This window comes from Ursus americanus, chromosome 36 (genome assembly GCF_024610735.1).
Source record: "Ursus americanus isolate L20-20 chromosome 36, mUrsAme1.1.p, whole genome shotgun sequence".
Classification (NCBI taxonomy): Eukaryota; Metazoa; Chordata; class Mammalia; order Carnivora; family Ursidae; genus Ursus; species Ursus americanus.
Genome location: NC_142162.1, coordinates 26,268,671 through 26,293,066, shown reverse-complemented (window position 1 = coordinate 26,293,066; position 24,396 = coordinate 26,268,671). Strand labels below are relative to the sequence as shown.

Genomic DNA, 24,396 nt, shown 5'->3' with positions numbered 1-24,396 from the left:
CTTGGACAAATAAGTAGATTTTGCAGACTAAGCCCTGCCCCAAGAATCACTTGAAGACAATACTTTGTCTTCATTCCCTCTGATAATATATTTTCAATGATGTTTTTCTTTATTTTTGTTAACATTTTAAAAAGCTGTATGACATGACAATAACTACTTAAGGGGAAGAAAAGGTTTCTTTCTCTTTCTAATACTGTGATATTTAGGAACTGAAGCCCAGCTAGTTTTTCTCTTTCTAGTTTCTTGTGGGCTTATTTTAATAGGACAAGGTAACATTTGTTTTAAGATGTACGTAACCCAATGTTAACTGTGTGGTCTAAAGTGTTCAGCTATAAAGAGGATTCCTTAGTAAGACCAAATTTTTTGTCACTGAAGTGTTCTAAGCTACACCTTGATGTTTAAAAGAAAAATATTGGTTAAAACAACTTTCACCTTCTAGGATCCACTTTTTAAATCTTAAATCCTCTGTAGTTATCAGCTGCATGCGCCAGGCCCGTAGGAACTAGTATGTTAAACGGAACCAACTTGATGGGAGTAACTATCTATAATAGGGCTTGTTTTCCAAAGAGCACTGTCTAGAGTAGCGAAGTTACAAGCCTACTTAGGTGTGTTGTGAAGCTGTTCAGAAAGTAACTGAGCAAGTTTTGTGAGTGGAAATGTAGTGCTCATTTAAAAGGTTGTAACAGATAGAAATGAATTTAAAGAAGAAATGCTAGACATTATATCATGTGTAAATACTTCAGTTTGTATCTCTACTAAATAGATAAGGGCTTCTTTTTTTTAATGAAAGTATTCTTTATTTATAGAGTCATGAATTACCAGCCAATTAGGAGGTCTATAGGGTTGAGGTGGGGGTTCTTGGAGATACATCAAAATTTGACAGATATTACTTTGCCTATGAGAGCTTTACTGGTGATCAGTGACTTTGTGAAACCATTCAGTTGCATCTGTGGGAGCCTAGAAAGTCTTAGCCACTTACCCTTCAAAAAAGAAAAAAAAAAAGGAATGCTGTGAGAATATATTAGAGGTAGTTTATGTTAAACATTAGGAAAATCTGGGATATCTATATATTTGAAAAAGTGAAATAATATGGCTGCAGAAACCCCTCAGGTGACCAGTTTTAAGAATGGATTGGAGAACTCATTGGAGAGGAAGCCCATGTTCACAATTTTACTTTTTTTTAACTAGTAGACTTTACTTTTGTAGAACTGTTTCAGGTTTACAGAAAAATTGAACAGCAAATACAGAGTTCCTATATTCCCCCTCCCCACCTACAGTTTCCCCTGTTACTAACATATTGTGTTAATGCGATAGTGGGATATATTTGTTAGAATTGAGGAAGCCAATATTGATGCATTATTATTACCTAAAGTCGATAATTTACAGTAGGGTACTCCTTTTGTAAAATAACATAAGCACAGTAGTTTTAAACACCTAACAAAATTATTTCTCAGTACCATCTAAAATCTAGCCAGTGTTTAATTTCTCTTATTGTCTTAAAAATATCCTATTGTTCTGTCTTTGAGGCATGTTGAGACCTTATCAGCACTGATGGTGGGGGAGGGAAGCAACTGGTGAGTGAAGAGGACTCAGGCAGTATGCTTTGGCTATTGACTGTAGCACTGACCAGTGGGAAGTAGCAGAAGTACAATATAGAGAGAAACATAACTTGTGGTTGATACAAAAAAGTGACACCTGAGGAGTCAGGACCACCTCCACCATACTGCCCATGTGATCCTACTCGGCCCAAATTCCGAAGGGTAACATGGGAACATTAATAATATACCAATTATAGGGTTGTTGTGAGAATGAAGTGATAAATGTCGAGTGTTCAGCACAATGCCCTCAATAAATGTTAGATTGATTGAAAACAATATCCTGTTGTTGCCCTGTTCAAATCAAGATTCACATACACTGTAGGCCCATTGCATTTGGTTGGCATATCTCTTAAGTCTCTTAATCTATGAGAGTTCCAGACTTCCTCCCTCATCCTCCCCCCACCCTTTTTTTTTTGGCCTTGCCGTTTATTTGTTGAAGAAATGAAGTTCTTAGTTTGATAGAAGAGTCCAAACTCTGGATTTGGCCAATTGCATACTTGGCGTGTCTTTTACCATGTTTCTCTAGCTTCTGCGTTTCCTGTGAACCAGTAGTAGATGTAGAGCCTTGATGAGATTCAGGTTGTTGTTCCTGCTGTCGCTTTAGGCAAGAGTGCGTGGTCTAGATCTATTGTTTCCATAGGGCTGGTGAAATTGTGATTCTTCTGATTCTTTTATTCCTTCCAAATTTTTGAACTGGAATTATTCTACCAAGTACAACTTTATTTCATCAGGTGTTTGTTTCCCCTGAAGTATAGTTACTACAAGAAGAGCAGGATAAAGGCTTGGTTTTCTTCCCTCTTATTTACTAATTCTCAGAATAATGAGTTTTGTGCCGTATATGACCAGTGAATTTGTTTTTGTTTTTGTTCTCAGAATCACTATGAAGTCATGGGTTTTTATGTATTTTACTTCAACTCATTGTGGTCATTGTCATTTTGATGCTCAAATTTTCATGTCTTTGGCTAGTGGAAGCCCTTTCAAGTTGGCTGCTGTGTCCTTCTAACTCCACTGTTCTTTGACATCATCTTTCCTTTCTGGCACAGTCCATATTTCAGACTTTCCTTGAATTTTCCCTGTGCCATTGTTGGAATCAGAAACTCTGTCCTCCAAGAAGCCCTGTTTCCTTTCATTGAGAAATAATTGAGACCACAGTATGGGCACTAGGGCACTAATTGCTATTGGGCCAACACATTTCTCTCAATAGGTTTTTATAACTACCAGATTTTGTGTGGCTTATTCTTATGTGCACTTTTCAATTTGTTTTAAAAATACCCTTGTGTTCTCTTTTAAATTGCAAGCCACTTAAAGAATTACGTATACTTAAACTTGATATTTATATTATGCTCTGTGGCAAAATAATAGCACAAAGTAGCTAAAGAATGTAATGAGAGGTAAGGGCTTATCCCTGACCTTTTAGTCCCAGAGTTCAACTACTGTGCTTTCCCAAAAAGGGAGTCATCAGAGTTCTTCTAACACCCTTCGATGGAACAGATGAACCTTGATGAGGGCAAGCGCTTTGCAGTAACTTTCATAGACAGTCTTCTATACCGGATAGACCAGTAGTCTAATCCAAAATGATGCTATGTCTCTGATTCATATGACTGTGGAGAGGGAGTAGCTGTATTTTGCAGCAGTAGCTAAAGACTTCAAGCAGGAAGGCAGAAGAGTTGCTGTTGCTCTTCTTCTTCTTCTTCTTTTTTCTTTAAAGATTTTATTTATCTGACAGAGAGCATGAGCAGGAGGAGCAGCGGAGGGAGAGGGAAAAGCAGACTCCCCACTGAGCAGGGAGCCCAACGTGGGGTTCGATCCCAGGACCCTGGGATCATGACCTAGACTGAAGGCAGACGCTTAACCGACAGAGCCACCCAGGAGCCCCTGCAGTCGCTCTTCTCTACTAATGACACTATGTCCCAACTTTCAGCTTGCGCTCTGCAGTCTCTCTTTAGCCTTTTATAAACTATCATCTGTCCTTCTGTTTATTTCAACTTGTACATTTTTTTCTCTGAAGTAATTTTTTGCTTGCCCTGGTTAAAGTTCATCTGTTCCATCAAAGATGTTTATTCAGTGTATTTATTTTAACATTCTCTACTTGGAAGACTTAACATTATCTGCCAGCTTGGGGATTTGTCTGTTCATTACTCTGTTTGGATTTAGGAAAATGAAGTATAGGAAATAGAATAGGTCTAAGGAGCAGAGATCCATTTCCTTGAAAGAGAATATAATGTATATATGTGTGTCTTTTTATACACATATATTTATATGTGCTTTATAAGCGCCACGAAAGTCTGGAATCATACAGAGCTCAAGAAGCCATTGGGAATGGTTATGTTTGGGTATTGGCATTAGGGGGACCAGGAAAGAAAAGGATCTTTTAATGTTTCCCTTTATGCCTTTCGGTGCTAAAGAAATTGAAAAGAGTAAGGCAAACATTTCTTTTACAGTAAAAACGTAGTATAATGATAATAAATATCTTCAAAATCCATTCTTCTTATCTTCTATTTAAATTTCTGAGTGCTTGAAAATACATGGTAAATTAGTGAAATGTAGTATAGTGTAATATAATAAAAAAGCTGTTTTGTGATGTGAACTTACTTTATAATGGTTAGTAATATTTGTAGGGAAATCTGTAGCACTGTTTGAGTGCTGACTCTATGCTAGAAAATGGGTCACTGAATGCTAGGCTCATTCATACTTATCTGCAAGACCTCCCTCTATTTTTTTACAACCCTTTTTAAGGGTGTAAATATTCACAGTAAATGATTTAAAAATCAAACAGAAGAATAAAGTGAAAAGTAAGTTCCCTTTTTCTTAGCCCGCCCCCTCCAAAGCTAACCACTATTACTGGTTTCTTATGTTTTTTCCAGAAACATTCAGTATATATTAAGTCATCTATCTATTTTTACACACACATAATCATGTGATATATATCCTCTATATGTAAATCATATGGAATCATAATTGTATAAAATCATATGATTACATATGCTCTATAATGATTGTGTGCACGCATGTGTATGTGAAGCTTCCCTCTCTTACCCATATCCCTCAACAACATGTGTAATCATACTGTGTATGTATTTGTTCTGCAACTTGATGTGACCCCTAAGAATCAGACAATAAGACTCATATTTCACATACCTTTCACATACCTGTAGCAGGAGCGATTGTTCAAACATACGAATTGGATCATGTAACTCCCAACATTTGCTAAAACACTTTAGGGCCTTCCTTTTCTCAGGTAAAGTCCAGCCACCTTAACCTGGCATACAAGACCTTGAATTGATTCCTGCCTGCCTCGCTAGCCTCTTTACTGGAAACTGTTGGCTTACACTTGGAGTGTTGGTCATCCTGAACCTTTTTCAGTTTCTTAAACAAATTATGGTCTTTCATCTGCAGTCTACTTCCTCTGTCTCGTACTTTGGATAACTGCTACTTTTTTTTTCTTCTTTTAAAAAATTTACAGTAGTCCTAGTGTTTATAAAAGTTCACAGGTAAAATAAGATTTAAAGAAATAAATCAAAGTACAGTTAAAAACTTCACTTTTTTCTTAAGCATATAATACCCAAAAGAATATATGCTTAAAAAAATGTGATCCTGCTGGCTTGCTTGTTCCCTTTTCCACAATAACGTTAATACAGGATTTGCTTATTTTTAATTTTGTGTAATCGAAGTTATATAAATAGTTTCAATAATGAGTCCGACAAAGTGTGTTATGAAAAACAGTAGTCCAGGTTCTGGTTCCAGATAAGATGGAGTAAGCACACTTCACCCTGTCTCTCCCACTGAATGCAGCTATAAAACCTGGACAGAATGCTTGGAGTGGCTATTTGAGGAATCTGAAAAATAAATAGTAGGAGGCAGATTGGGGAAGAAGACCAGAATTCAAAGTACCACTGAACCGGCGGTGAGTTTACCATTTTTTTTCTTCCAGTATGCCCCAGCCTGAACTTAATGTGATCCTGAAACTTGGAAGTGAGCATTATTAACACGGACAGAAAAAGCACCAGGAGAAGCCCTCTGGTTCTGACTCAAGGAGCAGGAAGGGATCTCCTAATGTTCAGAGAAAATGTGGCAATCCCACATCCTTCTCTTTTTTCTTCTTTTTTTTCCTTTTCTTCATTTTCTTGCACCCCAGGCCTCAAGCAGTCCGTCCTTGGCAGAAGCTGCAGTGGTCTCAATGGGGGCAGGCAGGAGCCTAAATCTCAGAGGGAGGGGAACCTTCCTGCCAGATTGGAGGAGCTTTGGTGTCAAGAGAGTGCGGCAAATCCCGTTGTTTTCTTCTCCCTCTACTCTTCTGTTGCTTGGCCCTGATGTGGGCACAGTCATGGGAAATACATGGCAGAGTGGGGTTAATGAAGCCCCAGCTTGGAAAAGGGGAGCCCTAGAGAACCGAAAGATTGCAAGAGAATGAGGAGCTTGGGAAACTGACTACTTAAAGTTGTTTATGGACTCATGATCTGACTTCCAAGTTGTACATGCATGAGTCTGATTCCTAAACAGCATACAGAAACATTGAGGACTGAATTATGGGATAGCCCACCCCTAACCCTCAAACTGGACACTGCGTGGGACGGTTATGAAACACATTCAGTATGACTGCAGAGGGTTTGCAAACTGAATTGTAATTGGAAATACGACACAGAAGGCTGGACAGAACTTGAAATGTGAACCCAACTGGGTCAATTACTGGCTAAAACAAACACACCAGCATTCTCAGTGGGACTTCAATAAGATCCAGAGTGTCATAACATAATATTCCAAGTGTCCAGAATACAATCTAGAATTACTCAGCTTAAAAAGAACCAGAAAAACTGAACTCACATGGGAAAAGACAGTGAACAGATGGTGATGCCAAGATCACACAGATGTTAAGATTATCTGAAAAGTAGTTTTAAAATCAGCTATTATGACCATGTTCAAGGATTGAACGGGAAGATAGAAAGTCTCAGCAAAGAAATAGAAGATATGAAGAACTAAATGGAGATTTTAGAACTAAGAAATACAGTGATGGAAATGAAAACTCATTAAATGGGCTCAGTGGCAGAGTAGACATGACAATGAAAGAGTCTGTGCACTTCAAAATAGATCAACAGAAATGATCCAATTTGAATAACAAGGAAAAGGTTAAAAATAAAGAAATATACAGCCTCAGGGACCTATGAAACTATGCTAAAGTCTTACATTTGTGTCATCGGAGACCTAGAATGAGAAGAGAATGAGTGTGGTCCATCAAAAATACTTGAAGAAATAATGGCACAGAGATTGAAAAGGAAGAAATAAAATTGCCCATATTTGCATGTGGCATAATCATCTATATAGAAAATCCCAAGCAATCCACAAAAAAATTCCTAGAGTAAATGAGTTTGGCAAGTGATTCATGGTCAGCTCACAAAAACCAATCATATCTCTATATGCTACAACAACTGAAAACGGAATTAAAGATATTTATAATAGCTTCCCCAAAATGAAGCACTTAGGTGTAATGCAACAAAATATGTATAAGATCTCTATGCTGAGAATTATAGAACCCTGATTTTTAAAAAAATCAAGGAGATTTAAGTAAATGAAGAATGTATGTATGAATTTGAAGAATCAAAATAGTGAAGATGTTGATTTTCTCCAAATTGATCTACAGATTTAATGCAGTTCTGATAAAACCAATACCAACAGCACTGGTTATAAACTGATTCTAAAATTTCTTTATGAAGGCAAAGGACCTAGAATAGCCAAAACAAGGGCGCCTGGGTGGCGCAGTCGTTAAGCGTCTGCCTTCAGCTCAGGGCGTGATCCCAGCATTCTGGGATCGAGTCCCACATAAGGCTCCTCTGCTGGGAGCCTGCATCTTCCTCTCCCACTCCCCCTGCCTGTGTTCCCTCTCTCGCTGGCTGTCTCTGTCAAATAAATAAATAAATAATCTTTAAAAAAAAAAAAAAAAGAATAGCCAAAACAATTTTTAAAAAGATTTTATTTATTTGGTGGGGGGGGCAGAGAAAGAGAGAGAGAGAGAAGCAGACTCCCCGCTGAGCAGGGAATCCGATGTGGGACTTGATCCCAGGACTCTGGGATCATGACCTGAGCTGAAGGCAGATGCTTAACTGATGGAACCACCCAGGCACCCCCAAAACAAATTTGAAACAGAAGAATGTTGGAAAAATCAAACTACATGATTTAAAAACAGGACAAAGCTATCATAATCAAGACTGTGGTACTGGCAAAGGGAAAGACATGTAGCTCAATGAAATAGAATAGAGATTGCATAAATAGGCCCACACAAATATGGCCAGTAATTTTCTACAAAGTGGCAAAATGGAAAAAGGATAATCTTTTCAATAAGTGGTGTTGGAACAATTGGATATCCACATACAAAAATAACGAACCTTGACTAAACTACACATGAAAATGTGTATATGTTATATGAAAATGAACTTAAAATGTACCACACATCTAAATTTGAAATGTAAAACTGTACAGCTTTTAGAAGAAAACATAGGAGAAATCTTCGTGACCTGAGTGTAGACAAGAAGTTCTTTCACGTCACACCAAAAGGATGATTCATAAAAGAAGAAATTGATGAATCAGACTTCATCAAATTAAAACTGTTACTTGCAAAGACACTGTTAAGAAAATTAAAAGGCAGGTTGTAGCCTGGAAGAAAATATTTGCAAATCATGTTCCTGCAAAGGACTTATATTTGGAATATGTAAAGAACTCTGAAAACTCAATGGTAAGAAAACAAGCCACTCAAAAATGGCTTTTTTTTTTTTTTTTTTTTTTTGCTTTGGCAAAGAGGATATAAAGTGGCACATCAGCTCATGAAAAGATGTTTAGCATAACGAGCCATTAGGGGAATGCAAATTAAATGCAAATGGTGAGCTGCCACTGTACATCCATTAGAATGGCTTAAATTAAGACTGTTGACAGTACGAAGTGCTGAGGAGGATATGGAGCAACTGGAACCCTCACATATTGCTGGTGGGGATGCAGAATGATTCAGTTCCTCTGGAAAACAATTAAGCGTTGACTTATCATATGTCAAATATGGATTTACTGTGTGATCCAGCAACCCTACCCATAGGCATTTATCCTTGAGAAATGAAATTTGTGTTCATGTATTTGTATCAGCTTTATTCTTACTTGCCAAAAATGTATACTTCAAAGAGTGAATGAATAAATCAAGGGTGGTATATCCATACAGTGGAATACTATTTGGCAATTAAAAAGAATGAACTACTGATTTGCACACCTCTTGATTTCCTCTTCTTGGGGAAGTCTCTCCAGGGACCTCCTAGTCAGCTCCAGTTCAGCTTGGTATTTTTGTCTGTTCACAAGTGTCGTCCTTGGATCACCCTTCAATGTCTTCCTGGGGATTCTCTTTGATTCTCTTTTATATGGTATGCCTTGCTGAATTCCTTTCTCTTTTTTGTTTACTCTCATTTTAGTGAAGCACCTCTTCATTTGATCTTATATTGTCCTATTATCTTATAGTAAGTTTATTTCTTTCAAAAAGATTGTAAATTCCTTGAGGACAGGACTTATGCCTTATATTTTTCTGTCTTCCTTGGTATAGCTATTTCATGAGCTCTTATTGTTAGATTGGATGTGGTTGGTTTGTTTGGTGGTGGTGTGAGTGGGTAAATAAGAGGAATAAACGATAGATGAGTAAGGAAGCTAAGACTGGTTTTATTGTGTCCTTAGCAGTATAGTAGTCCACCTTTGCAGAATCCCAGTATTTGCTAGTTTGCCATTGACTTGGAATTTGTTCTTTGACTTCCAGAGCATCCCCTTTCGTGAGTTTGGGATACTTTTAGCTAGCTTTTCACTTTATTACTAAATGGCTTTTTTTATTTAAAAAGGAAAATAATCGATGCCTCTTTCTGATTGTTTTACTCTCTTCTGGCATATAAAAATCATATAAAATCATGTGCCTTTTGTGTGGCATTGTTATTCATTAATATTTAATGATGGGATGGAGACCACCATACCATCACTTGCCATAGCTTTTTAAGCTCTTGGATTGAAAGCAGGGGTAGTAGATGATCATTTGAAATTGTAAGAACAGAAAGATTCGTTAGGTTATATGCATTTATTTAATTTTTTAATTTTTATTTTTAAAAGATTTATTTATTTAATTTAGAGAAAGAGTGTGAGTTGTGAAGGAGGGAAAGGGGGAGAGAGAATCCTCAGGCCGACTCCCCACTGAGCACAGAGCCTGACTCAGTACTCAAATCCCAGGACACTGAAATCATGCCCTGAGCCAAAACCAAAAGTCAGCCGCCTAACCGACTGAGCCACCCAGGTGCTCCATATGCGTTTATTTTAGAATACAGCTTATCTATTCCTTTAAAAAAAGATTTTGGACAGTAAGGAAGGGTTTATCACTACATGTCAGATGAATAAAAGTCCTTTTTAATATCACAATTAAAATCTGTGTTTGGCTAGCAAAATGCTACCTTGCCTATAATATCTGTAGGTATTATCTACCTATCTAAATTAAGTCTACTTCTTATTGTCTTTTTTGAGTGGGAATATCACTATTTCTTTTTTGCACAGTTTGGTGACAGACCACAAACTCCCTATTGGGTTAGATTAGTCAAGAGCTAGAAGATGAAGAGAAAGCCTTAGTGGTGGTATTTGGAGTGATTGGTTAAGATTTGGTTTGTATGCTCAGGATTCCTTTATTTACTTATTTATTTTAAAGATATTGTTTATGTATTTGTGTGAGAGAGAGAGAGTGAGCAGGCACACAGGCAGGGGATGCTGCAGGCAGAGGGAGAAGCAGGATCCCCACTGAGCAAGGAGCCCAATGCGGGACTTGATCCCGGGATCCTGGGATCATGACCTGAGCCAAAGGCAGACACTCAACCAAGTGAGCCACCCAAGTGTCCCGTCAGGATTCCTTTAATCTTTTAAAGGATTTCTTTAACATAAGAGACATATAAGTAGGGAGTTAAAATTGATTTGTTGTATATTTCCATACTATGTTTTCTTGAGGTCAACAATCAACGACTCATAGTGATCAGTGCTACCTTGCTGACTTTCTTCTTTTCTCTACTTTCATCTCTGCACCAGACTTGATTGTTCTTGCTCAACTCCAGGACCCTTATTTTAATAGTCTTGTTTATTTTTTTCCCTCAGGGCTTTGCTAGTTGACTAACTTGCTGATATCTGAAAATCTTATCCTGAGTTTTAATTGGTTGATATTACTTCCTACAGGGATATTTAGATTCGAGAGTTGTATTTGATTTGAGGAAATGAGGTTGAGGGGAATAATGTGAGCAAAAAACAAAGTAGCACTAAGGAGAATTTTCAAAGGAGAATAAAAACACAAACTGACTTCATTAGAGTGTATGATATATATTGAAGAACTGAAGGAAATGAGGTTTGGTAAGTAATGCAGTATGAATCGTGAATTCCAGGTTCACCATTTTATTTCATTTCATTTATTTTTCCAGAAAGTAAATTAAAAACAATTTAATTCCAGTATAATTAACATACAGTGTTATATTAGTTGGGTGTACAATATAATGATTCAACATTTATATGCATCACTCAGTGCTTATCACAGTAAGTGTACTCTTAATCTCCTTCACCTGTTTCACCCATCCCGCTGTCCACCTCCTCTCTGGTAACCAGTTTGTTCTCCATAGTTAAGAGTCTGTTTTTTGTTTATCTCTTTTTTCTTTGTTTGTTTGTTTTGTTTCTTACATTCCACATATGAGTGAAATCATATGGTATTTGTCTTTCTCTGACTGCTTTTGCTTAGCGTTATGCCCTCTAGATCCATCCACATTGTAAATGGCAGGATTTTATTCTTTTTTATAGCTGAATGATATTCTGTCACACACACACACCACATCACATCACATCTTCTTTTTCTATTCATCTTTTGATGGACACTTGGGTTGCTGCCATAATTTGGCTATTGTAAATAATGCTGCTATAAACATAGGGGTGCGTACATCTTTTTGAATTAGTGTTTTCATATTCTTTAGGTAAATACCCAGTGGTACAATTCTTGGATCGTAGGATAGTTCTATTTTTAATTTTCTGAGGAACCTTCATACCATTTTCCACAAGTTTGCATTCCCACGAACAGTGTAAAGAGGGTTCCTTTTTCTCCACATCTTCACCAACACTTGTTTCATGTGTTGTTGAGCTTAGCCATTCTGACAAGTGTGGAATGATATCTCATTATGGTTTTGATTTGTGCTTCCCTGATGGTTAGTGATGTTGAGCATATTTTCATGTGTCTGTGGGCTGTCTGTATGTCTTCTTTGAAGAAATGTCTGTTCATGTTTTCTGACCATTTTTAATTGGATTATTTGGGTTTTTTGTTTTTGATATTGAGTTGTATAAATTCTTTATATGTTTTGGGGGCCCCTGGGTATCTCAGTCAGTTAAGCATCTGCCTTCGGCTCAGGTCTTGTTCCCAGGGTCCTGGGATCAAACACTGAGTAGGGCTCCCTACTCAGCAGGGAGTCTGCTTCTCCCTCTCCCTCTGTCCCCCCGCCTCTTTCTCTCTCTCTAGCTCATTCTGTCTCTCTTAAATAAATAAAATCTTTAAAAAAATTCTTTATATACTTTGGATACTAACCCCTTATTGGATATGTCATTTACAAATATCTACTGGCATTCAGTAGGCTGTCTAGTTTTGTTTATGGTTTCCTTTGCCGTGCAGAGCTTTAAATTTTGATGTAGTCCCAATAGTTTATTTTTGCCTTTGTTTCCCTTGCCTTAGGAGACATACCTAGAAAAATATTACTATGGCCAGTGTCAGAGAAGTTACTGCCTGTGATCTCTTCTAGGATTTTTAAGGTTTCAGGTCTCACATTTAGGTCTTTAATCCATTTGAGTTTATTTTTATATATGGTGTAAGAAAGTGGTCCAGTTTCATTCTTGTGCATTTAGCTGTCTAGTTTTCCCAGCACCATTTGTTGAAGAGACTGTTCTTTTTGCATTGCATGTTCTTGCCTCATATTCTTGGGTTTACTTCTGGGCTCTCTATTCTGTTCTATTGATCTACGTGTCTGTTATTGTGTGAGTACCATATGTTTTGATTACTATGGCTTTTGTAGTATAGCTTGAAATCTGGGATTGTGATACCTCCAGTTTTGTTTTACTTTCTCAGTATTGCTTTGCTATTCAGTGTCTTTTGTGGTTCCATAAAAAATTTTAAGATTATTTATTCTACTTCTGTGGAAAATGCTTTTGGTATTTTAATAGGGATTGCATTAAATCTGTAGATTGCTTTGGGTAGTTTGGACATTTTAACAATATTTGTTCTTCCAATCCATGAGCATGGAATATCTTTCCATTTGTTTGTTGTCATCTTCAATATCTTTCATTAGTGTTTCATAGTTTTCAGAGTATAGGTCTTTCATCTCCTTGGCTAAGTTTATTCCTAGATGTTTTATTATTTTTGGTACAATTGTAAATGGGATTGTTTTCTTAATTTTTCTTTTTGCTACTTCATTATTAGTATATAGAAATGCTGTGGATTTCTTTATACTGATTTTGTATCCTGAGACCTTACTGAATTCATTCATCAGTTATAATAGTTTTGTGGAGGAGTCCACGTTCACCATTTTAATGATATTTCTGTAGGCATTATTGTTTATAGTTTCTTAAGTAGACAAATGACATGATAAAAACAGTGTTTTGAGGAGATAGTATGAATAGTGTGTGGCCAGTGACATTATGGGACATGTTTGGCCTGAAGTATAGTCAGATGTTACGGAATGGATGGGGTCCAGAAGAGACACTGCTAGGTGAGCTTGTCAGTAGATAATAGGTGGTAATTCATTAGAGGACTCATCATCAGGGGAGTCCAGTAGGATGTTTATGAAAGGTAAGTGAAGCACAGGACAAGGCAAGCTTGTGCTTATCATTCTAAGGTGGACATTTGGCCCTGGGGGGTGGGGTGGGGAGAGGGGCAGTGGAGTGGAGAAGAAGGGGCAGATAACTTTAGCCCTAGAAAATCCAGGGTACTAGATAGTTTATGAATGCTTGTTTTCATTCTCCCTTCTTTCCTTCTTAGATGCCTGGTAAATGTGAACCACTGTGCTAGGAGCTAGGGATATAAACAGGGCATGGTCTTTGTCCTCAGGGGTTCACAATCTAGTCAGACCGACACTGAGAAGTTGTCTTTTAAGTTATAAGATAGGCAAAGGATAAGAACTGGAAATTCACAAAAAAGGAAACCTATGCAATCAATAAACATGAAAAGATGCTCCACCTTACTAGTAACTAGAGAAATGCAAATTATGTAGCAAGACACTGTTTCATATCCTTCAGATTGGCAAAAACAAAGTTTGACAGTACCAAGTGTTGGTGAAGGTAAAGAAAAGAGAACTTCCTCATGTCTTGATAGCAGAAGTGGAAATTGGTACAACCACTTTAGAAAGCAGTCTGTACCTATTATGTAATGAAGAGGCTAGCAGTCATTTATTCTTTCTGTGTCAGGCATTGTTTTAAATGTGTTTTTAAAAAATATTATTTGATTTAATTCTTACCACAACTTTCCCCTGATTTTATAGTTGAGGAAATACAGCCTAAGAGAGGTTAAATCATCTGTCTACAGTCATAAAAGTGGTAAGATAAAGAGCCAGGATTTTAGCTTAGATCTGACTCTTTTTAAAACTCGTGTTCATAATCACTAATGATAATAATAGGAAGCATATATTGAGCATTTACTATGTGCCAGGTAGTATATTAAGTATTAGACATATCTTAGCTGATTTATCTGTGTAATAACTCTTTGAGGTAAGTGCTTTTGTTACCCATCATGTGGCTTTTAGAGATGAAGTAACAAGCTAGCAAGTGAAAAAGCTGATATTTATCTCAAGCAGTCTTGAGCACATGTACTTTTCTTTTATACCAAACTGAAAGATCCAGAGGTGTAGAATAGACTTTAGGTATATTTTGATTTGAATTCTCTTTTTTCCCTCTCAGTTATATATATAATCTTATATATAAGATTTATATATATATATATATATATATATATATATATATATATATATATATAAGGTTTTCTTATTTTTTTATGGCTATATAGTATTGTGTATATAAATACTACGTTTTCTTTATCCATTCATTTGTAGATGGACACATAAGTTATTTCCATGTCTTGGCTGTTTTAAATAATGTTGTATTGAACATGGGCATGGGATGTCTCTTCAAGATAGTAATTTCATTTCTTTGGGTATATACCCACAAGTGGAATTGCTAGATCATATGGTAGTTCTGTTTTTAATTTTTTAAATTTTAATTCCAATGTAGTTAACATGCACATGTGCTTCATTAGTTCCAGGTGTACAATATAGTGACCCATCAGTTACATGCATTACTTACTGCTTATCAAGACAATCCCAATCCCAATCCCTTTCACCGGTTTCAACCATCTCCCATGCAACTCTCTTCTGGTAACCATTTGTTTGTTCTCTACAGTTAAAAGTCTGTTTTTTGGGGGTTGTATCTTTTTTCCCCCCTTTGTTCATTTGTTTTGTTTCTTAAGAAACTATTTTTATTTTGAGGAACCTCCGTACTATTTTCCAGAGTGGCCACACCACTTTACATTCTTAGCAACAGAGCACAAGGATTCCCTTTTTTCCACATCCTTACCAACACTTGTTATTTCTTGTTTTTTTGATACTAGCCATTCTAATGGGTGTGAGGTGATATCTCACTGTGGCTTTGACAAGTTTTTCTCTGCTGATTAATGATATTGAACACTTTTTCATGTACCTGTTGACCATTTTACTATCTTTGAAAAATGGCTATTCAGGCCCTCTACCCATTTTTATTTTTTTTATTTTATTTATTTATTTTTTAAGATTTTATTTATTTATGTGACAGAGAGACAGCCAGTGAGAAAGGGAACACAGCAGGGGAGAGGGAGAGGAAGAAGCAGGCTCCCAGCCGAGGAGCCCGATGTGGGACTCTTTCCAGGATCACGCCCTGAGCCGAAGGCAGACGCTTAACGACTGCGCTACCCAGGCACCCCTCTCTACCCATTTTTAAATCAGACTGTTTTTTTGCTGTTGAGTTGTATGAGTTCAGTATATATTTTGCAAATTAACCCCCTATCCCATATATGATTTGCAAATATTTTCTCCCATTCAGTAGCTTGCCTTTTTATTTTGTTGATGGTTTCCTTTGTTGTGCAGAAGTTTTATACTTTGATGTAGTCCTGCTTGTTTATTTTTGTTTTAGTCATTTTGCTTTTGGTATGAAATTCAAAAAAATCATTGCCAAGACCAGTGTCAAGGAGCTTATTCCTTATGTTTTCTTCTATGAGTTTTATGGCTTCAGGTTTTACATTCAAGTCTTTAATCTACCTTGAGTTGATTTTTGTGTATTGTATAAGATAGAGCCTAGCTTTGGGGCACCTGGGTGGCTCAGTCATTAAGGTCTGCCTTCGGCTCAGGGCATGATCCCGGCGTTCTGGGATCGAGCCCTGCATCGGGCTCCCTGCTCCTCTGGGAGCCTGCTTCTTCCTCTCCCACTCCCCTTGCTTGTGTTCCCTCTCTCACTGGCTGTCTCTCTCTCTGTCAAATAAATAAATAAAATCTTAAAAAAAAAAAGGGTCTAGTTTTCACTCTTTTGCATATGGCTGTCTGACTTTTTTGTGTGTGATTATCTCTCCCATATTGTGGACTTAATTCTTTTTTTTTTTTTTAAGATTTTATTTATTTATTTGACAGAGAGAGAGAGACAGCCAGCGAGAGAGGGAACACAAGCAGGGGGAGTGGGAGAGGAAGAAGCAGGCTCATAGCAGAGGAGCCTGATGTGGGGCTCGATCCCATAACGCCGGGATCACGCCCTGAGCTGAAGGCAGAGGCTTAACCGCTGTGCCACCCAGGCGCCCCTGTGGACTTAATTCTTATGCTGGTTTCCTTCATGGTTGAGAGATGGTTTCTGATAGCAACTGGAAGGGAGCTGCATTCTTTCTCTTTAAAAATAACATGTCTTCTCATAATTGTGATATGAAACACTGAGTTTTGCTCTGATTGGAACAACCCTGAAACAATTATACTTGTCAGAGTAATGTCATGCATTGAGTGCCTTAAGTCTTGAATGTTTAGTTTTTTTCCCATCAACAAATTGATTTCTGTAACAAAAGAGAAATTTCTCTGTTACTCTGGTTGACTTAGAGCAGCTAATGCCCAACTTTGGGCCTGGGAGTGGATGAAGGTCATTGAGACAGTAGATACATGATAAAGGAAGATTATTCCCCAATGGTAATTTGGGTGCTCTTAGTAAGAGGCAGTGAACACTGGGTAGTTAATCAGGAAGATGCTTTATGGGGCACCTGGGTGGCTCAATCAGTTAAGTGTCTGACTCTTGATCTCAGGGAAAAAAGATCCCTTATAAATACACTGTGTCATTTAATTTTCTCAGTAGGAAACTGAGACTTGCTTAAGTTTCCATAATTATTAAGTGGCAGGAATGAGATTTAACTCTAAGGTAGTCCTTTTCTTCTTTCCATCAGTTTTATGTCTCCTTCAAAGAAAAATAATAGGTTGTCCCACATGGTATATGGCATTAATGACCCTATCTTCTAAGATTCCAAAGTGATTTTCTGTAGATTCTTTAATTACAAATCATCACAAGGAAACAGTGAACACCTGTATTAAGAAGCCAGAAAGATCTCCAGTAAATTACCTAACCTTTTACCTTATGACCCTAGAGCTTATGACCCTAGAGAAGGAAGAGCAAATTAAACCTAAAGTTGGCAGAGCCAGCCTGGCTTGCTCAGTCGGTAGAGCATGTGACTCTTGATCTCAAGGTCGTGAGTTCAAGCCCCATGTTGGCTGTAGAGCTTACTTCAAAACAAAACAAAACAGGGGCGCCTGGGTGGCTCAGCCTTTAAGCGTCTGCCTTTGGCTCAGGGCGTGATCCCAGAGTTCTGGGATCGAGTCCCACATCAGGCTCCTCCACTGAGAGCCTGCTTCTTCCTCTCCCACTCCCCCTGCCTGTGTTCCCTCTCTCGCTGGCTATCTCTCTCTCTCTGTCAAATAAATAAATAAAATCTTAAAAAAAAAAAAACAACGATCTAAAACAGGCAGAAGGAAGGAAATAATAAAGATTACAGTGGAAATAAATGAAATAGAGGTAGAAAAACAGGGGGGAAACAAAAAAACCAAAAATTGGTTCTTTGAAAAAAAAAATGAACAAAATTAACATGCCTTTAACTAGGCAGACCAAGAAAAATAAGGAAGAATCAGATTACTAAAATCAGGAATGAAAGAGGGGACATTTCTATTGACCTTACAGAAACGAAAAGGATTATAATAAGGGAAAACTACATACATGGCAACAAATTAAATAGCTTACATGAAATGGACAAATTCCTGAAAAGGTGTAAACTGTTGAAACTGATTCATGAATAAATAAGAATCTGAATAGACCTATTACAAGTAAAGAAATTGAATTAGATGTAATAAAAAAACACCTACCCATAATGGAAAGCCCAAACCCAGATGGTTCCATCGATAAATTTCTAAAAAGCATTTAAGGAAAGATTAATACCAATTTTTTACAGACTTTGAAAAAATAGGAAAGGAGGGAACATTTCCCAATTCATTCTGTAAGGCCAGTACTTTGATGACAAAACCAAGCAGACATTAGGAGAAGAGAAAAGTGTAAACTAGTATCCCTTATGAATATAGATATAAAATTCCTCAGCAAAATACTAGCAAACCAAATCCAGCCACATATAAAAAGGATTATTCACCATGCTATAAGTGGCATTTATCTCTGGAATTCCAAGATGGCTTAAAATATGAAAATCAGTATAATACACTATATCAATAGAATCAAAGACAAAAACCAATGATTATATCATTAGACACAGAAGACCTATTTAACAAAATCCAGTACCCATTTCATGATAAAAAATACTGAACAAACTAGGAATAGAAAGGAGCTTCCTTATCCTGATAAGGGCCATGTATTAAAAAAAAAAAAACCCAAAACCAAAACCAAAAAAAACAAAAAACAAAAAAACCCACCAAAAAAAACCAAACCCACAGCTAATACAGTAAAAGACAACTCTTTCCCCCCAAGATAATGAACAAGACAAGGATTTCTGCACTTGCCACTTCTATTCAAGTCAAGAAGATGAAATAAAATACACCCAGACTGGAAAGAAGTAAAACTAGCTTTATTTGCAGATGACCTCTTATTTTTACAAAATCCTAAGAAATCCACTAGAAACTTTTTAGAGCTACTAAACAAGTTCGGCAAGATTGCAGGAAAGAAGATCAACATAAAGAGATGACTTATCTTACTAGACGTTAACCATACGCAATCCGAAAATGAAATTAAGAGAACAGTTCCATTTACAGTAGCATCAAAAATAATAAAATAGGAATAAATTTAATAAAAGAAGTGTAAAACTTATATTCTGAAAATTATAAAACATTGAAAAAATAAGACTTAAATATATGGAAAGATATCTTGTGTTTGTAGATTGGAAGACTTAATATTGTTAAGATTGTAGTACTCCTGAAATTGACCTATAGATTGAACATAGACCCTGTCAGAATTGCAGCTGCCTTCTTTGGAAATGGATAAGCTTATTCTAAAATTAATATGGAATTGCGCATGAGTTGGGGGCAAGGGCAGAGGGAGAGAGAGTAGCAGACTCCCAGCTGAGCAAAGAGCTCAATGTGGGGCTAGATCCCAGGGCCCTGGGATCATGACCCAAGCCAAAGGGAGCCGCTTAACCAACTAAGCCAGCCAGGTTCTTGGGTCATGATCCTGCAGTCCTGGAATCGAGTCCCACATCGGGCTCCCTGCTCGGGGGAGAGCCTGCTTCTCCCTCTCCATTTGCTTGCTGCTCTGCCTACTTGTGCTCTCTCTCTATCTCTCTGTTTAGATGTCTTTTGTACTGGGAGTTCCTAAAACTTTATAAAACGGTTTACCTAGGGACTTTGAGTTGTTTCTGTAATATTTCTGGACCTTTCCTCTAATCTTACTGTGCATGAAGTTGAATAACTATTTTTGTGAATGTGGAGTCATGCTAGTAGTACATAGCATGGGACTGTCTTGTTTTTTTATTTGCTTACCAACTAGATATGACCCCAGAGGCTGTCTAATTTACTTTAAAGACTGCGGTAGTTCTGGTGTCTCGATTCTCCTCAGGACTCTTACCTAAACGACAGTTTATTAGGTCTCACCTGATATATTCTGGGTTTGGCAAGCTGATTCTCTGTGTTTCCCCTTCTCCACAGCAATGATTTTGAATTTTTTTGTTTGTGTTTGTTTTTGTTTTTTTGAGTTGTCAGTGCTATTTGTTAAAGGAGAATTTGGAGGGGATGGAAGATCAGGACAGTTTTCATAGAAGATGGTAACACTGATGTGGATCTGTTAAAACCGCCTCGCAGGGGTGTCCCTAATACCGATCTCTTCCCACTGCAGCACAGTCCCTGCAACACTGTCACAGTAAGCTTTCTAAAAGTCAAGTCGGATCTTAAGGCTCCTTTGAATTCATTTGGCTTTGGCTCTCCACTACCTACCTGATGAAATTCAAAGTTCTTCACAGTATGGCCCGATCGCCTTCACTCCCTCCTTACCTTACCCCCTACTCAGTTCACGCTCTACTTGTCCACAACTCCCCAAATGTCTATTCTAGGAGTCTCAATGTGCCTCCAAAACCTTTCCTGGGAGTCGTCCTTGGACCTCAAATTACAGATCCTTTCCATAAACATAGACTAACACTCATCAACATATGGTAGAGAACCTGAAAATGGCTCGTTTTTGTTTAGTATCTTTTTTTTTAATGTTATGTTAGTCACCGTACAGTACATCATTAGTTTTTGATGTAATGTTCCATGATTCATTGTTTGCGTATAACACCCAGTGCTCCATGCAACATGTGCCCTCCTTAATACCCATCACTGGGCTAACCCATCCCCCCGCCCCCCCAAAACCATCGCCAGTTTGTTCCCCGGAGTCCATAGTCTCTCATGGTTTGTCTCCCCCAGTGATTTTGAATTATTAACATTCTCTTCAAGTTTAACCTACCCCACTCTCTTCATTTTTAGAGATTATTTTGCCTAATTCTTCACATCCAAAAAATGGGGAAAATAATAATACTTAAGCTGTGAGGATTAAATGCATGCAAAGCACTTAATACAATGCCTGGCACAATATGCTTGCATATTATGCATGTTTTACTAGCTATCATTATTTTTATTAATTTGTTTATTCATAGATATTGATTTCACTACTTGACATTTCACTTGACAGGCATTTCACTACTTGACAGGTACTGTGCTAGTTACCAGAACAAGATAGATATGGTCCCTGTACTCATGGAGTGTTATCTCAGTTTGTACTAGTTATTACAGTAATTTTAACACTCTAAGTGGTGGTGAAGAATTACTGTTCCAGTTAAATTGTAGTTTCTCCATGCTTCTAAATATTTGTACATGTGATTGAACTAACTTTATTAAGGATCTTCATTGATTGCATGTATCTAAAATACAAGAGCAGTAGTACACTATGCTATGAAGTATGAGGTAAGAACTCATTAAGCTCTAACCTAAAGCAATGAAGATGTGTTGGTGAATCCTGAACAGTTTGCTACTGACTTTGTATTTTGTTAACCAGTTAAGGATCTACAATTTATTTGATTTCTTTTTTTCTTTTTAAAAGTAGGATGTTTTCACTATCAAAAGATAAATAGTATTTTGATATAACGTACCATAAGGATATTTTTGAGGGGCGCCTGGGTAGCGCAGTCGTTAAAGCGTCTGCCTTCGGCTCAGGGCGTGATCCTGGCGATCCGGGATCGAGTCCCACATCGGGCTCCTCCGCTGGGAGCCTGCTTCTTCCTCTCCCACTCCCCCTGCTGTGTTCCCTCTCTCGCTGGCTGTCTCTCTGTCACATAAATAAATAAAATCTTTAAAAAAAAAAAAAAAAAAAAAAAAGGATATTTTTGAAAGACCATTCCAGGAAGAGATAAATATAGTATGGCCTTTTGTTTTTAGGTGGTTGAAATGTCTTTGTAGTAGAGATCCTTCATTTAAATATTATGTGCTAGGAAGGTGGAATCTTGAATGGGTAACAAGAAGAAAATACTTCCTAAATGATTTTTAAATGGTTCCTTTGAAGCTGAGGGAAAGAGTAATTACTGCAATTTACTAGGTGACAGCACAGTTTTGCAAACATTTGTAAAGTACATGTAGAGTGATGTACATGCATTGTACACATAGGCAATTATTGCTCCTACTGAACTTATTTCTTGCCGGTTTCAACCCTTTCCAACAAAAGCACAGAGAATGAGAATAGTGTAAAAGAAGTTGAATTATTGGGGGCGCCTGGGTGGCACCGCGGTTAAGCGTCTGCCTTCGGCTCAGGGCGTGATCCCGGCGTTATGGGATCGAGCCCCACATCGGGCTCCTCTGCTATGAGCCTGCTTCTTCCTCTCCCACTCCCCCTGCTTGTGTTCCCTCTCTCGCTGGCTGTCTCTATCTCTGTCAAATAAATAAAATAAAATCTTAAAAAAAAAAAAGAAGTTGAATTGTTAACTAAGACAAGTCTGGATTGTATTTATAATTTAAGTCAGTCGGTAGAAAGGTTTTTTGGTGGTGTTTTTTTTTTTTTTTTAATGTTGAGATGTATTTCTCATTCATTCAGCAAATCTTGCCCTTCTAGCTCTTGGCGTGTAACTTGTTCACTTTTCAGGCAAACTTCTTCAAAGATCGCCCTCATTGCCTCATACTTGATTTACACTTGAATCCATTTAAGACTGGCTGCAGCCCTTTCCACTCACTAGTGACTTCCTAATTTTTATATTAACCAGCACTTCTCAGCCTTTCTGTGGCTTTTGCCATTGGCCACTTTTGCCTTAAAATGCTTCTTCTCATTATATTTCTATAATACCCCTTTCTCATCTTTTCCTCATACCTCGCTGGCTATTACTTGATTTCCTTCATGCGTTCTTCTATTTTTGCCCATGCCGTAAGTGTTGCGTTTTCTAAAATGCTGTTCGTAGGATAATTTTCTTCTCATTCTTTATATTCTTCCACCGTGGCAGTCGTCCATCTGTGTGTGGGGCTCTCTCTACCTTCCATGAACTAATAGTTCCCCAATGTATTTCTGCAGCTCAGCTTTTTAATCAGCAGCACGCTTGAAATTACAGCTGTCTGCTGAATTCAGCAGGTTGTCCTTAAACTCCACATTCTAATATCCCTTACAGCCTATACAACCTATTGTATATTCTCTTATTTTGGTACAACTTACCATTTAATTGTACCAGTTTCTAGTCAAAAACTGTCTTTAGTTTCTCATATTTATCTTATTTTTTCCATCTCTCCTATACTATTTATATTTTAAACCCTATTCTCTCTCTTGGGATATTGTAACTGTCCCCAGAGTGACCTCTCTGCCTTTAGAATTGACCTCTGTGTAGTCTGTCCTCATTGCCACCATAGCAGTATTCTAAAGTACAATGTTTTAAGTGTTTTTCCTCATCTTAAAATCTTTCAGATGCTTCTCATTACCCAGCAATAGATCTGTAGATCACATGTCCATCCATGGCCCATCTGCTTTTGGATCATTTAGAGAGCTTTTGAAAAGTTCCAACCTGTATCTTCCCCCATTGATTCTGAATCAGTAAAGAGTTTAGGAATTTACAAAGCTTCCCAAGATGATTTTGATAAGTAGCCAGGGATGAGAAAAATTGACCTCTATATGTGGTTCACCTTCTTTATTATGGAGTCTAAGACCTTTCAGGGCCTCGTGCCTCTTGCTTTTCCAGCATTGTCTCATTCTGTTCTGCCTTCATTCACTGTGCTCCAGCCAAAATCCCTCTTCTCACCCTGGAGCCCACCAGTCTTGATCCTTTTCTAGGACCTTTGTTTGCTTTTGTTGAATCAGGACAGACCCTAGAGTTTTACCTGCTCCACCTCTGCTTTCCTCTGCACCCTAGTCAGCATCTCCTTGGATTTCGTAGGTAAAACTCAAGTTGAAAACCACTGAACTAATCCAAATCAATGAGGCCCAGAAAGATTAAGTGATTAAGGGACTGAAGTCATATATTGGCGAATGGCAGACCATATCCAAAGTTCAGGATTTATAGTCCTTCCCCCCCACCCCAGGATTTATATTCCTAACAGAGTTCTTATTTATTGCTCTTCTCTCTTGTCATATGTATAATGTCTGGGCAAGTCGATCTGAAATGACCTTTTAATTCTTTACTTCCTAAATAAATTATCATTCATTTATTCCCTCGTTCACTTATTTATTCATTCAATAAACATGTATTTGATTACACACGGAGCAGTGTAGGGTCCAGGGGGAGGTGGGTAGAAAATTTGAATAATACAGATTTTCTGTTTTTAAGGTTCTTAAGACAGGTCCTTTATATTCAATTATAAAATACTATACAGAAAAACAAATTATTAATTTTTTAGAAGAGAAGCCATAGTATAACCTTTTCCACTGTTTTCTATCTTTCTTTCTTTCTTTTATCCAGGGAAAGACCATGTTTGTAGATTTATTGGCTGTGGGAGGAATGATCGATTCAACTATGTGGTCATGCAGTTGCAGGTAGGTTACTTGGAAATGTATCTTAAAATATTTCAATTTTGATCAAAGTACCTAATTTCAGTGGATATGAATAAAAACAGAATTCTTGGTATCATCTCAGAATGTTTTATATTATGCAGATGGAATTTTATTTAAACTGATTTGACAGATTTTTCCAAAGATGGAAGGGTTGTTCTTGTCAACTATTTTAGTTGATCCATTATCTTCATTGATGGTCATCATTGCAAAGATTTTC

At 37.4% G+C, this 24,396-nt stretch overlaps 1 protein-coding gene across 5 annotated transcripts in view; it reads left to right on the top strand.

Annotated features, from left to right (window-relative positions):
• The window catches only part of TTBK2 (tau tubulin kinase 2), a 134,035-nt gene that overhangs the window by 38,391 nt on the left and 71,248 nt on the right, over positions 1-24,396 (top strand). For 2 of the 5 annotated variants that reach the window (XM_045771667.2, XM_045771673.2), the window contains exon 4: positions 24,088-24,161. The exons of 1 other annotated variant lie outside the window; for it this stretch is intronic. In XM_045771667.2, the coding sequence (XP_045627623.2) occupies positions 24,088-24,161 (74 nt within the window). Of the gene's footprint in view, positions 1-5,390; positions 5,503-24,087; positions 24,162-24,396 lie in introns of all 5 variants that reach the window. 2 more of the 5 variants (XM_045771680.2, XM_087859114.1) reach the window with 2 other exon arrangements.